At 36.3% G+C, this 16380-nt stretch overlaps 1 protein-coding gene across 10 annotated transcripts in view; it reads right to left on the minus strand.

The window, feature by feature from the left end:
- Positions 1-16380, minus strand: part of DYNC1I2 (dynein cytoplasmic 1 intermediate chain 2) — a 61695-nt gene that overhangs the window by 8870 nt on the left and 36445 nt on the right. For all 10 annotated transcript variants that reach the window (XM_032755379.2, XM_032755377.2, XM_058441190.1 and 7 more), the window contains 8 exons: positions 13856-13951; positions 13480-13642; positions 13270-13369; positions 12647-12772; positions 11599-11745; positions 11139-11252; positions 10704-10837; positions 9704-9848 (listed from right to left, as the gene is read on the minus strand). In XM_032755379.2, the coding sequence (XP_032611270.1) occupies positions 9704-9848; positions 10704-10837; positions 11139-11252; positions 11599-11745; positions 12647-12772; positions 13270-13369; positions 13480-13642; positions 13856-13951 (1025 nt within the window). The remainder of the gene's footprint in view (positions 1-9703; positions 9849-10703; positions 10838-11138; positions 11253-11598; positions 11746-12646; positions 12773-13269; positions 13370-13479; positions 13643-13855; positions 13952-16380) is intronic.

A 16380-nucleotide genomic window follows, 5' to 3' on the forward strand; every position in this document is an offset into this window, starting at 1 on the left:
TTTAAAGAGGTTTTTATTTTTTAGAAATACATAATGAATATAGTTGAAATGGTATGTATAGGCTTGATTTTAAATATTGCAGAGGTTAAGTATAGACAAGATTGGTCATGTGTTAACTGTGGAAGGTGGGAACAATAATGGCTTCATTATATTATTCCCTCTGCTTTTGTATCTGAGATTTTCCATAATAAAATGTTTTAAAATTGTGAATTAAATTTTTTCAGATATGACAGTAAATGTCAACAGCATGATCATTTTAATAGCCAAAATGTTTGTTTTTAATTTAAAAACCAAAATTTTAATAAAACTTAAACCTAAGCTAAACACAAAAATTAAAAGCCTTTTTCTTTTACAATCACTATCTGTCACTCTCCCTGATAACACTACCAAATGAAGTCTCACTCTGAGAAGGTGGTTTTCTTTTTTTTTTTTCCACTCTTGTTGCCCAGGCTGGAGTGCAACGGTGTGATCTTGGCTCAGTGCAACCTCCGCCTCCCGAGGAGTTGGGATTACAGGCATGCACCACCACACATGGCAATTTTGTATTTTTAGTAGAGATGGGGTTTCACCATGTTGGCCAGGCTGGCCTTGAACTCCTGACCTCTGGTGATCCACCTGCCTTGGCCTCCCAAAGTGCTGGGATTACAGGCATGAGCCACCATGCCTGGCTGAGAAGGTGGTTTTCAACCTAGGATGTGCACAATCATCTGCAGAGCTTTTGAAAAATACAGATGCAGGGCTCAACTCCAGATGCACTTCATTGGTATCTCTGCTGTTGCTCCACTAGTGATTCTGATGCACACCAATGATTAAGAACCACTGTGCTAAGGCCTCTGACTCCTGAGGTGATAGTGTACTTCTTCAAAAACAGCTTATTTTTAGGCAATGTTATGTCTTCCATCAAAGACCAAGTAATTCCACTCTAGGTATATACCCAACAGAAATGAGTGCTTATGGCCATCAAAAGACATCTACAATTATGCTCACAACAACACTATTTGTAATGGCCCCCAACTGGAATTAATGCAAATACCATCAGCAGTAGAATGGATAAATTGTGGTATATTTACATAATGGAATAGTATACAGCAGAGAGAATGAATAATCTACAACTAACCTAACAAATATGAATGAATCTCACAAACATAATGTTGAGCAAAAGAAGCCAGACACAAATGAGTATCTTTTTTTCTTTTTTTTTTTTTTTTGAGCTGAAGTTTCGTTCCTGTCTCCCAGGCTGGGGCGCAATGGCGCGATCTCAGCTCACTGCAACCTCCACCTCCCGGGTTCTAGCGATTCTCCTGCCTCAGCCTCCCGGGTAGCTGGGATTACAGGTGCGTGCCACCATGCCCAGCTAATTTTTGTATTTTTAGTAGAGATGGGGTTTCACCACGTTGGCCAGGCTGGTCTCGAACTCCTGACCTCAGATGATCTGCCTGCCTCGGCCTCCCAAAGTGCTGGAATTACAGCGGTTAGCTACTGCGCCTGGCTGAGTATTTTCTACTCTATGATTCCATTTTTATACGATACAAAAAAAAAGCTACATGCAAATTAGATTAAAACTTACTTGTATTTATAATATAAAAGAAGACTGCTAAATGTATCAGGAAATGGTTACTAGGCTGAGTACCTGGGTGATGGAATAATCTGTACAACAAACCCCCGTGACATGATTTTACCTATATAACAAACCTGCAAACGTACCCCTGAACCTGAAAGTTAAAAAAAAAATTCATCTACTCAGTGGACGAATATGCAGCCAGAGACAAAAACGGGATGCATTGTAACTGGGTAAAAGATTACAATAAAAAGAAAAACAAGGCTGGGCGTGGTGGCTCACACTATAACCCAACCACTTTGGGAGCCCGAGGCAGGCAGATCACTTGAGGCCAGGAGTTTGAGACCAGCCTGGCCAAGCATGGTGAAACCCTGTCTCTACTAAAAATGCAAAAATTAATCAGGCATGGTGGCACATGCCTATAATCTGAGCTGTTTGGGAGGCTGAGGCATGATAATCGCTTGAACCTGGGAGGTGGAGGTTGCAATGAGCCGAGATCACCCCACTGCACTCCAGCCTGGGCAACAGAGTATGGTCAGGAGTCAAGCCATATTTTTCCTAAGCTCTTTAAGGTTGTATGCTGAATTGAATAGTGTCTTCCAAAATTCGTGTCTACCTGATATCTGTAAATGTGACCTTATTTGGAAATAGGGCCTTTGCAGATGTAATCAAGTTAAGATGAGGTCATATTGAATTAGGGTGGGTCCTAAATCTAGCATGATTGGTATCCTTAAAAAAAGAGAAAAATTCGGACACAAACAGGTAGAATGCCATCTAATGACAGTGGCAGAGGCTGGAATGATGGTAGCTGCAAGCCAATGAACAGCAAGGATTGCTGGCAACCATCAGAAGCCGGGAGAGAGACAAGAAATGGATTCTCCATTCAGAACCTCCAAAAGTAACTAGCCTGTCAACACCTTGATTTTGGACTTCTAGCCTCCAGAAATGTGAAAGAATAAATTTCTAGTCGTTTTAAGCCACGCAGTTTGTGGTAATTTGTTACGGCAGCTTTGGGAAAAGAATATAGATTATTTTTCAAAGCTGGGGTAAGTGGGGAGTTCTAGATTAATAACAAAGAGAGTCCCTACATTAAACACGTGAAGTGAGATGCTTCCTAGAGAATTGGGAAATAAATATGTCATCAGTTTGGATCAGAAGAGAAATAAATGGATTCTCTTCCAAAGAAATGGATTCCAAGGTCAAAAATACCTTTCTATATAACTTGACTGAATATATTAACTTTTTGAGACCAAATGTGTCTATTAAAATAGAAATACAAAGAAACAGTCTTACAAGGAAAATGAAGACAGTACCCATTCAAGCATCGTCCAGGAGAAAGGGAGTCTCAACCAATGGATTTTGAGAATTACTACCCCATGGCAAGGCTAGAATGAATCAGGCTATCTTAGCTTGGTGCCATTAAACATTCAAATTATAAAACTTCTTTTGTTCCAACTCCCTACTCACCAAGCAATCTTCTGATTATAATTTGGCTTCCCATGTGGATTGTCTACAGGGAAACAATGAGCTGGTCAGGCTCGCAGGAGTATCTGGGCCTTCTGGCAATTATGTTTTTCATTGTAAATTAATAAATTGACATTCTCCAATGTACCAGTGTCTTAGGAGCCTGTTAGCTCCAGTTAGCACTCCCTGTCTAATCAACTCTAGTATACTGATTAAATTGAGTTTCTGAATATGCAAAGGAGAGGCTGGACATTGGCCAGTAGCAAGTTACTGAGGCAAATGCTGCTGCGCAGGCCTGGGTCCAGATGAATAGGCAGCCTTCCCTAAGAACACCCAACTTCAAAGCATTTTTTTCATCTTAACTTGTCTAAATATGCATAGTTGTTATTCTAAGGACTAGAAAGAACTTTTAACCCTGTTTTAATGCTGGTGCCCTTTGAGAGTTAACTAAGTAAGCTATTAATATAAGGAGGGGTTCTAAGACTTATCAGAAAGTGTGAATAATTTCAAGATGTGTATGGACTACAAAAGTGTGAAAACTCCCCCTTCCAAGAAATTACCACATTAACAATCTTAACTTCGTCACTTTATGGTAAATATGGTTCTGATAAGCATTTGTGCACACATCTCAAAATCCATCTTGTCCCCAAGTAAATAATTCTTATGTTTTAACAGTAATCTGTAACAAGTATGGTTAAATGTGGTAGAACATTAAGCGAATCTACCAGGTCTACCCATAATCAAACTCTTCTAGAATTCTTGTTACCCTGTGGAAGCTTTCACTCCTTATTCTCCCAGCCATTTTTCAGACCTGCCAAAGTGCTTCTGTTGTGAATTTAAAATTTGGTATTTTGAGACGGTAACAGAGTCTTTTAAATATATTAGAAGCACTGTCTTTATTGGTTTAAACTTCCATACATGGAAAATCATCTATTTCTGTTTGTCTTCTATACAGGTTGAATATCCCTTATCAGAAATGCTTGGAACCAGAAGTGTTTCAGATTTCAAATATTTTTGGATTTTTGAGTACCTGCATTATACTTATGGTTGAGCATTCCTAATCTGAAATGTGAAATGCTTCAATGAACATTTCCTTTGAACGTCACATTAGTGGTCAAAAAGTTTTGAATTCTGGAGCATTTCAGACTTTGAATTTTCAGATTAGGGTGCTCAGCCTGTATTAAAAATAGTTGAGTTCAATAAAATAATGAAAACAAGTCAATGAACCAGAACTCTGTGACTGAATTATAAATCTCTGGCTAGGCAAAGATTAGTGGCTAGCTGTAGAAGTAGATTACTTTAAACTAAATTTGAGGCTGTGCCAAACTGAGATTCCCAGGGATTTTTAAGAGGACTCATAGAAAGAGAGAAAAGGAAGAAATCTTGTTTTGCTATCAGGGCAGAGCCAGATCTTAAGGACACAAAGGTACAGCAATATCTCACGATTCAGTCTTCCAATTTATGAGGACTCAATTCCTAGAGTCAAAGAGCACTTAAAAAGTAGAGGCAGAGAAGCAAAATATTTAAAATCTGTTAAATTCATGAGTGTGAAGACTCTGGTTTAAAAGTTTAAAATGAAATTGGAACAATGTGCTTAAAGAGAGATTATTTAAAAACACTGCCTATTACTCTTTACCATTCATTATTAATTAACATTGCCCATCAGTCATTATTACAGCATAGAGGCTCTATCAGTTTTTCAGCAGGGCAGAAATAAATACCATCAACACAATTAACCAGGAAGTGTAAATTGACATTGGAGCCACGGTATGGCCAAATATAAAAGTATTCACTCAACAGAGTGTTCCTTCTCTACCCTTCACAGAGTGGAACTACTTGTGTGAAGAAAAGTTAGAATAAAGGGTAATTCTTCTGATAAAGTTTCAGAGAGTCCTTGGGCATTTATAAAAACACTGTGTTCTATGGTGGCCCATCCTTTGTACACTAACACTGGAGGGATGTTGGGGGCAGGGTGAGAGGCATGTATCCCAATTGAATGAATAAATGAGTCTTCTATATAAGGCTCAAGGAAGGAAGCAATGCCTAGCCTAATTAGCAAAGAAAGAGATATGCCCACTTGCCATTCTTATTCAGAAGGCACTTCTATGTTGAAACACATTAAAATACAAGAATAAAAATATCAACCGCCCCTCAACTAGCTGTGCAGTACCACAAAAGCAAGTATCAATCAGTCTGCTATCACAAGATAAGTTCTGTCCTTGATTAGTCAAGATGAACTCTTTATTTTCAAATCCTATTATTAATGTATATAAGGATGGAAGTCTCAAATTTAAAGCCAAAGGATGCTGGCAAACTGACACTCTGAGAGAGTAAAAAACAAACTAGAAATAGATAAAAGATTATTTCACACACAGACTGGGAACAGAATAGGGAACCCAGAAATAAGACCGCACACCTACAATCATCATCTTTGACAAACCTGACAAAAAAACAAGCAATGGAGAATGGATTCCCTGTTTAACAATGGTGCTGGGAGAACTGGCTAGCCATATGTAGAAAACTGAAACTAGACCCCTTCCTTACATTTTATACAAAAATTAACTCAAGATGGATTAAAGACTTAAATGTAAAACCCCAAACTACAAAAAAACCTAGAAGAAATCCTAGACAATACCATTCAGTACATAGCCACGGGCAAAAATTTCATGATGAAAAGGCCCAAAGCAATTGCAACAAAAGCAAAATTTGACAAATGGGATCTAATTAAAGAGCTTCTACACAGCAAAAAACAAAAACAAAAAAACCCCTAAAAAACAAAAAAAACTATTGAGTAAACAGACAACTTACAGAAAGGGAGAAAAATTCTACAACCTATGAATCTGACAAAGGTCTAATATCCAGCATCTATAAGGAAGTTAAATTTACAAGAAAACAACCCCATTAGAAAGAGGGCAAAGGACACGAACATCCTGATCATTAGAGAAATGCATCGCTGATCATTAGAGAAATGCAAATCAAAACCACAATGAGATACCATCTCGTGCCAGTCAGAATGACTATGATTAAAAAGCAAAAAAAAAAAAAAAAAAAAAAAAAAAAAGATGCTGGCAAGGTTGTGGAGAAAAAGGAACGTTTTTACACTGTTGGTGGGAATATCAACCATTATGGAAGACAATGTGGTGATTCCTTAAAGACCTAGAGACAGACATACCTTTTGACCCGGCAATCCCATTACTGGGTATATACCCAAAGGAGTATCAATCACTTTATTATAAAGACACTAGCAAAGACATGGAATCAGCCTAAATGCCAATTAATGGTAGATGGGATAAAGAAAATGTGGTACATATACACCACAGAATACTACGCAGCCATAAGAAGGAATGAGATCACGTCCTATGTGGGGACACTGATTAAGCTGGAGGCCATTATCCTTAGCAAACCAATGCAGGAAGAGAAAACCAAATACCACATGTTCTCACTTATAAATGGGAGCTAAACAATGAACATACACGTAGACACATAGAGGAGAACAACTCACACTGGGGCCTACCGAAGGGTGAGAGTGGGAGGAGGGAGAGGCTCAGGAAAAATAACTAATGGATACTAGGCTTAATACCTGGGTGATACAATAATCTGTATAACAAACCCACCCATCCTTTACTTGTACCTTTGAATGTAAAATAAAAGTTTTTAAAAAAAGATTACTTTCAATTACTGAAAAGGAAGTTGGCCAACAATCTAACAAAAATGTGCCTCCTGTGGCTATACATGGGATTACTAAGATGAAAGCACATCTAAAAATCTAGCAACTTACATGGCTGTATGAAGCCTTTGGAGAAATAGTTGGCTTCATCTCACCAATTCTGCATCTTGCTTTGGTTTTATAGGTTTATCTGAAATACTTGGAACCAGAAGCATTTGAGATTTTGGACTTTTTCAGATTTTAGAATACAGTAAGTCCTCACTTAACATCATTTATAGGTTCTTGGAAATTGTGATGTTAAGCAAAACAACATAAAACAAAACCAGTTTTACCACAGGCTAATTGATATAAACAAGAGTTAAGTCCCTATGGCATTTATCTGGTCATAAAAACATCATCAAATTTCTAAATAATGACCTTAAACACTTCAAATATTAAGCACTGAAATAAAATGTGAGCTATACATACAATTCAGAAAGATTATCATTACTTTTTCAGGTGGAGTTTTGCTCTTGTCACCCAGGCTGGAGTGCAATGGTGCAGTCTTGGCTCACTGCAACCTCCTCCTGCTGGGTTCAAGTGATTCTCCTGCCTCAGCCTCCCGAGTAGCTAGGAATACAGGTGCCCGCTACCATGCCCAGCTCATTTTTGTATTTTCAGTGAGATGGGGTTTCACCATGTTGGCTGGGCTGGTCTCAAACTCCTGACCTCAGATGATCCACTCGCCTCGGCCTCCCAAAGTGCTGGGATTACAGGTGTAAGCCCCCCTGCGTGGTCACATTTGAGAAAGAATCATAAAAACAAGATAATTATTAACCCAATTTTTGGTGAAGAGGTGGTGGGTTAAATCAAGGAATAAATGTTTTACAAAGTGAAAATTGTAAGGAGCACACCCTATCACCAGGCAGTTCTAAAACAATGACAAAAACGGAAGGCTCGCTGAGCAGTTTCATACTGCATCCTTCAACTGTCGTGCCTTTGTATGATTACTATGTATCTTACAAATTTTTAATTTACGACAACTTGTATTCATTCATTCATTCATTTTCCAACTTGCTTTTCCCAGTTCAAGGTCACAGCTGGTCAGAGCACAAGACAGGAACCCACCATGGACAGGATGCTATTCTATCGCAGGGCACACTCAGACACACCCACACTCATTCAGACTGGGACAATTTAGACATGCCAGTTGAGCAATCCTCCCACCTCAGCCTCCCAAGTAGCTAGGACCACAGGTGCACACCACTATGCATGGCTAATTTTTAAATTTTTTGTAAACATGGGGTCTCCTTCTGTTACCCAGACTGGTCTTGAACTCCTGGGCTCAAGCAATCCTTCTGCCTCGGCCTCCCAAAGTGCTGGGATTACAGGAGTGAGCCACTGAGCCCGGCCAATGTTTTTTCTTGTCAATTTTATGACAAAACACACTATTTGATGACCTGCTGTATTTGTGTTATACTTATGGTTATACATCTCTAATCCAAAAATCCAAAATCCAAAATGCTCCAATGAATGTTTCCTTTGAGTGTCATATCTGTGCTCAAAGAGTTTTGAATTCTGGAGCATTACAGATTAGGGATGCTCAGCCTGTGCTAGCTAGATTATGCGTTTCTTTGCTTGTGAGCTTTGAGAATCTTCTTCTACCTTTTCCCACTGTATAAATTTCATTAGAAGAATAAAAATTCAAGAACAATCCAAGAAAGGAAAGAGATGACTTATTAAATGTATTCAGGCTCTGTCTGATCCCCATTAAGAGGTAAAAGAGAAACTAAACATTGGTAAGTGCCTATTATTTGCTGGACACTGTGTTAAGCATCTGTTTCCTTTATCAGAGTTAAGGTAAACACTATTTTTATATCTGCTAATGACAAACCTGAAAATGCTCAATTTTAAAAGGCAAGCTTTTAGAGGCAAAGTTTTCTAACCTGTTTCATTATCAGACAGAAAGGAGGCATCAAGAAAGGACAAGAATGAATAATGAGTTCATCCCAGACTTCTAAGGCCAACACTTGATAAATAATTAGGAGTTCACTAAAATAGTGAAGAACATCTCTTACATTAGGTTTTCTCACAGAAACTGGAGAACCAAAGATCTCTAAACTTTGTCTCATGATGAATTATTTAAAAAGTCAATATTTAGGATAAGGCAGATAGAAACAGAAAAAAAACCCTTAGAATTTAAATTAAATAGAATCGGATGCTGGGTATGCATTTTCCCAGCAATAATGTAATAACGCAGAAAAACTAGACGGCAAAGTTAAGGCACTTCAATTATAAAATGAGATTAAATGAAATTACAAGTCTATCACAGGAGGTAATGTTGCCTACTTGGATTTGTCTTGAGACTTTCAACAGGTCAAGACAATGTCACATTTATCTGGAATTGCTGGAGGATCAGGAATCATTTTATCACATGAATGGGTTTTTAAAATACTAAAGTTTATTAAAACCAAAATAAATGATTTAAACTGCTTACCATAGAATAACAAAAAATATATGCATCCATGCTTTTACACAATGCTTTCCTAAGGATTCCCGTTTACTACATACAGCCATATTATACAGGACTTATTGTAAATCAGTTTCTTTCTCTTTTCCCTATTTCCCATCAACTCTGTGAGCCACTGTAGTTATGAATAACCTGTTAAAAATTCTCCAAAGAGCAAATGCATAGCTTTTGTGCTGAGCTGAATGACAACTATATGAGGTGCTATGCGAGATACTCAGGGCTTTTTCCCCAATGCAGTTCAGGGTAAACAGTTATATGCTCAAAAAGACTGAAGTGGTGGGAAGACTGGTCTTTGATTCTGTGTAAGGTTACCATACTTGTTAGCATACTTTTATAAAAACTACAACATCTAGTAGTTCACTCATGCTCTGTGTAACTTCTTAGCAGGCTTCATCTATTAGCAAACAATTATGATTTAAAAGGTTTTCATCATTCCTATGTAGTATTAGATCACCACCTTGTGTCAGAAACCTGAGCAAATAGCAGACATCTATATTTTAGATACCTTAGTTGTCCAAAGCTTTACTGTCCAGTCAAACGATGAAGTGACAAAAAGATGTGAGAAGTCTACTGCTCCAACAGCTGCATGACAATGGATGCCAGTGATTGGTCCTTGATGACCCTCAAACATCTCACTGATTCCAGCTTTGCTAATTTCATAAAAGTGAAAATGTTAGAGAAGTCTCCTGTAAGTAGACCAATTACACACACATTTTATTATAGGTTTATGTATCAGGCCTTGACTTAATTTTGACAGACTTAACACTGTGCTCATAACTTATCAGAATTAACTTTGTTGAGTGTTATTCCATCCACATTTGGTAACTCTACTAAAGCAATAAGTACCTTTGGAACTGTAAACATCATGCTGTTGACAACAGACCTCAAAAGTCCAATATCTGAAATGGTGTAACAGAAACAAAGATCCCTACATTTAAGAGAGACAATCTGGGCTACTTTTAAAACAAAAGCTTTGAAGTGAAGGTGACCTATATTTGAGATGAAATCTGGACACTCAATTTTTTTTTTAAGGACGCAATAAGGTACAGCTAGACAATTTCAAAACAGACAGAATGGAAGGAGAAAATTACTCAGTTTAAAATAATGTATGTGACATTACTGTACAATTATCAGGAGACTGAACTAATGCTGAAAGTCCAAATAAATCAAAAGGGGAAACAGCTGAAAATCTCTTATAAGTCTATAGGTCAATATTGGCATGTGCATATTGTATTTGTAACTACTGAATGTTCCTGCCTATCTCTAACTTACATGAGTATATGCACACACAAAACCACAACCCACAAAATCTAGAACACACCATGAATCCAAAATTATCTTTTATACAAAAAGGTATTAAGTTTTAATTTTATGTGCCTGAACACAAAAAATCTGCCACAAATAACAAGTAGATCTACGACAGATTTCTACTTAAATAAGACAATTTGTTTCAATGGGATTAAAGGAAGAATTTTAAATTATTGCAAATTCCAGTTTAGGTTTACCTGCCATGGCGGCATGCTGTGTACACAGAACCTTCTTCACTCCCAACAACAAAGTTGTTGACATCTCCAACAGGGAAGGACATAGATGTCACAGCTACTGCTTTTGACTGTTTATGAACCAACTCCATGCTATCCTACATAGAAAAACCTGAGAAAATTAGTTTGTAAACTTGCAATTTTAAATTTCTGTAGAAAAACCTCTAGTCTGATTGTAAACAATTCTTTTACTGTATTATTTACATAAATCTAGATTAAATGAAGCAGGTTTCAAAGTAAAATATATATATACAACAAACTATATTAGATATGTTTCAGCTTATAAACTGTTGTAACATTACAGTTTTATAAAAGTTTATGAGAAACATAAGTTGAGGTACACATACACTTAAAACATAACATTTGCCTCAAAATTTCAGTTTCCCAAGTTTAACCCACCTGTGGATGGGAAAGCATGTCCAGACTCCATGAACAAATTTTTCCATCAGTAGAGATGCTAATCAGATTGTGAGCATTTTGTGTTCCAACAACATTTACACAATATACAGGGTGCTAGAGATATTAAAAAAAGTTTTCAGGGATTATTTTACCAAAAAGCAAAACAAAATTTTTGGTCTAATTATAAGCATTCTGTTTATTATCAAGTCTCATAACTTGTGGGTATTCTTAATGTGAAGTTTGCTATTAACAAAATGTTGTCGCAGAAGAGAGATGAGTTTCTAATAAATCTCCAAAAAAAAAAAAAAAAAAAACAGCCTTCATTCCTGGTTGTTAAATGGTGAGGAATTCATACACCAAAGGAAGCACATTCTGAGATGACTCTGATGGCCACTACTAAGTATTATAGCTAAGGGTGAAGGAGCACAGAAGCCTAATGGAAATAACCTTATTTACTTACTGTGTGTGCAGCTGCTGACAGTGGAGTTCTTTGCACTGGAGTTCTTTTATTGCTACGGTTATCCCAAAGCACAATTTGGCCTGAATATGTACCACCAACAACAAGATTTGGATGAAATTTTGCAAACGTGGCAGACATCACAGCTGACTGCAAATAAGTAAGATTTTTATACTTGAGATTCAAATGGAAAAAGCCTGACAAGTTCTAAAAATCAATCTATTATCCGAAACATTTCTTTCTTCATTGTATGGTATTAGAGGTTATAAAAACAACTAAGTAAATTAATTAAAAGTGTTCACTGTTTCAGAAATATAAAAATATATCTTTAAGATATTTTTGGCTTAAAAGTCCAATGTAATGGCTGTTTACATAAGCAGGTTTAACCAATTTATCAAAGAAAGCAAAAAGTTATTTCAGTTAACTACAGTATTAAAAAGATAACTAGCCCCGCATTAGACTCTGACAGTAATCTAACAGTAGAGTACACGGTAGTTTAATTCAAGTTAAGTGCTTATTCAAGATTAAGATATTATTAAAAGACTTTAACTTAATGCAACCAGAAAAGGCTTGCAAATTCTAACCTTCTACTAAATCTATTTTAAAAATCTGCATCTGTTTTCTACTTCAACCATATGTTTCTACTTAAAACTATCTAGTTCCAATTCCTCAGGCCATGTATAAGTAATTCAGTGGGCCAACCATCTAATTGTATATTCACAAGTAAGTTCCTGGGAAACTCCCCGTAGGAAAGACATTTTATAAAAGATTCCTTTTATACAGTCAATCACCATAACAGAAAATCACAACTGCAAAGGACTTTAGGTGTGATTAAACATTATAAGAAATGTCAGAAAAGCTACAAAAGGCAGATCACGTTGAACTGAGAAGTCTTCAGTTTTCTGTTAACATCTGTTTGCAAATATGGAGTGGTTTAGTAAAATGCCAATCCAATGAAATCATTATGTTGACAAGAAAAGAAAAAAGGCACTTGTCTTAATTCATCAATGAATTCTTAAACTTGAGGAAGACTGCTAAAAGACCACCATACCTGGCAGTGAAACACATACTCTGGGGTAGTTTTTTTGTATTTCATATTCCATACAAGGGCCACACCATCAGGCTCATGAGGGGCATCTTCATTGTTGTTATAGGAAGCCACAAGTAACTCCGGATACTGCTCAGAAGAATCAAGAGGTAAAGAAATGCTATGCATAATAAGAACTGTTTTATAATCCTAGTTATTTGTCTTTATCAGATTATTATTCTGAAAATACAAATACCTAACGTTTCATCAAGAGAGACATCTCTAGCGTTATGCCTACTGGGACATTAGTACAATTTTAAATTAGAACAGTTAATTATTTTAAATGTTTTAATGTTAAAACATTTAATTAAAATATGTGTCCAAATTTTACACAAAGGATTTGGTGAGCAACTGAAATTAGTAAAACTGGCCTGTATCATAAAGTCCTGAATTTCAAATATAAATAATGTTTCTAATCTTTCTTCCAAAGTACGTAAGATGAGTATGTTAACATTAGAACTATCATCCATTAATTTTAAATAACACATACTGATTTATTATACAAAATTCTGATAATTAAAATAAAATGACCTACTAATTATAATTTTAAAAATGAGTTAAGAGCAGCCTATTTTGTTATATTTTACCTGAGATGACCAATCCAAACAACTAACAACCCGATGCTTTGACCAACGTTCGTCAAAAAATTGTCGATTTAATGACAGTTTAGCACCTGCTTGAATCTCTCTACAAAAAAAGACCAAACCCCCCAAAAAGATGGTTATAACTTTTATCACTCTTAATCTTAAAGTAATTTAACACTACTGAAGCTAAAAATCTTAGCAATTAAACATTACCCTTCTTTGTCTTCCAAATCTCTCCCACTATAGTCAAAGAAGATGTTAATCTGCTCAGAAAGAGCTCTTTCTACAATTCTTGTAGAATGGTCAAAGAAACTTAAAAATTCCTCAGAGTGCAAGATTTGTTGCTTTTCTTCTTCAGTCAGCTCATGAGGGGGAGCTGGAAAATAAATAATTTTTTGAAGTATGATTTATGTCAGGCAAATCACATCAACTCACTATCACAGTATGGATCAATGAATGTTACACATTATTTTTCTATCAGATTCACTTATTTGATTTACAGCATTTCATCCTACTTTAATACATAAGTAATAAAAGGAATCTTAACAGAAATCAACAAAATGTTTTGAAGTTTAATTCTTTAAGATACCTTTACTATCATTTTCCTCATCTTTCTTTAAAGTTTTCTCTTCTTCAGGTTCAATAGGTGGTTTAGGAGCCACTACATCATCATCTTCCTCTTCATCTGAAAAAAAAAAAAAAAACAGAATGACATAATAAATTATTATTATTATTATTTTTATTATTATTATACTTTAGGTTTTAGGGTACATGTGCACGATGTGCAAGTTTGGTACATATGTATCCATGTGCCATGTTGTTTTGCTGCACCCATTAACTCGTCATTTAGCATTAGGTATATCTCCTAATGCTGAATAAATTATTTTAATGAAAATAGCTGGTAACTTTTGAGACAGTATTTCAGAAGGTATCACAACTCCCAAGATACAAGCAAAAGTAAACCACTGACCGGACAGAACAAGTACAAATAATAGGGATTTTTATCAACATAATCAAATAAGTGGAACCGCTTGGTTTTTATACATACCTATGTGGTACCTCAGCAACAGCCATCCTAAATTCTGTAGCTAAACTGAAATAAGATATATAAGCAACTAGGATGAATTCCTCATGAAGTGTCTAAAAGCTTGCAAGCATTTATCATTCTAGACAGAACAACATGCAACTCCTGCATAGTTTTATATAGCATGCTGACACATTAATGCTGTAGAATGAGGAAAATCAAACGTCTAAAATAGCCTACAGAGCTGGCTGCTTACTTGTGATCTGAAACCATCAGTGTCTAATGGGCCTTCATAAGGCATAAAGATGGCTTACATTAACTCTCAGGTTGCTATTTGAGAGGCAGATTTTGAAGATAATAGCTATAAGACCACATTTTCTATTCTGTCATTTTAAATGCAAGTCTCATTATCTTTTGTTACATGATGTGGCAATAAGCACTTAAAATAATGTTTTCTTAATTTGAATAAAAGTATACATTGGGATAATATACAATGTTTATAAGACTTCTAAAAAATTACTAAATCTCTTACATGCCAAACCAGGAAGTAATTTAAAATCATTTATTTTAAAATGTTATAGAACACATAACCTGCCTACCTTTTCTTTTGCTACACACTGAGATGGGTTTTTATGAAGAAAATGTTTATTTTTATTGCCTGAACACATGCGTTACTTGTCTATAAGGGAAAGGCAGCAGGCATCTGCACCAGAGTGCAGCTCAAGTAATGACAGCCTATTCAATAAGGGGACTTTACTTGCTATAGTCATTTCCCTGACTCATGTTCAAAATTATCTAAAACACACATACATACGATGTACACAAAAGAATGGTCAAGAATGGGAACCAGCTGCCAAGTCATGGTCCCAGCAGCCAGGCCAGCTGACTAGATAGCAACAACCAGATGGCACTGCTGGGATTGTGTCTTTCTGCTACAAGGTGGCAATGGGATGGCATAACATTCTTCCGCTTCACTGCTTCCAATCCTGTGTCTCTCCCCAATGGCGGGCCTGTGCAATTACCAGCACTCCAGGAGGCCTACAGACAAGCCTTTACCCTGCAAACAAAATGCAGCTTGTAGGCCACACCAGCTGCCAAACCACACACATAGTGTTAGGTTTAGAGAGCTATGAAAATCTTTCTAACTCTACAGTATAGGCGATAAAAATATAACTGTACCTGTGGAAAGAAAGCTTTAAATGACACTGTATAATGCACACAATGATACAACCTCCAACTTAATCAAAATGATAATGACGTATGCCAATCCTACATTACTTGAAATTGAGCGATTTTTACATTCTGACAAGTTTACAGAACTAGGATAAATGGCACGAGTGATTTCAATATATGCTCATACTTTTGAACCAAATGGTGAAGGTTAAAATTTTTCCTTTCAAGGGCCTCAATCAGCCACAAAGGAAAACAGTAATCACTGTCTTTTCAGCCAGCCCAACCACATTTGTCAGCCCTTTCTCCGTCAATGCAGCCAGAGCAATCAACCTGCCAAACATTCAGAAAGGAAAAACAATCTGAAAATACAGGGTATAATGCACCTGCCAGGGAAAATGGCCATTTCAAGAAAAGCTAGTGATCTCAGTGACCCTGCTGAGGAGGCGGTGGTGCAAAGGGGAAAGAACACGTAAAAGAATTCTTAGTGATCGCCACTCTCTTGCACATTGACACTTCCTTACAAAGCATGCCAATTATAGCTTTTGTGCTACTTAAAAAAATGAAAGCTTTTTGGGGCAAAATAATCACATAGAGAAACAGAAAGACACTACTCCTTTTTAGATGAATTCTCATATACAACGAATTACTAATCTGAAAATAGTATAATTGGTAGCAATTCTATACTATATTACTCAAGCATTAGAATGAAATTCTTCCATAAAGTCACCTGCAGGTATAATGTAATAAAATAGTTTAATTACATTTAACTTACAAGTTGTCTTTTAGAATAATAGGACATCTACTTCAACTAAAAATTCACTGTAAGAATATACATATATTTTCTACTTTCTGCTAATGCTACCAGTTATCCTAATCAAGTTTGTTTACTAGTAGGGTTCACTGTATGTAAATCCTAA

Source organism: Hylobates moloch, unplaced genomic scaffold, assembly GCF_009828535.3.
Source record: "Hylobates moloch isolate HMO894 unplaced genomic scaffold, HMol_V3 SCAFFOLD_1, whole genome shotgun sequence".
Classification (NCBI taxonomy): domain Eukaryota; kingdom Metazoa; phylum Chordata; class Mammalia; order Primates; family Hylobatidae; genus Hylobates; species Hylobates moloch.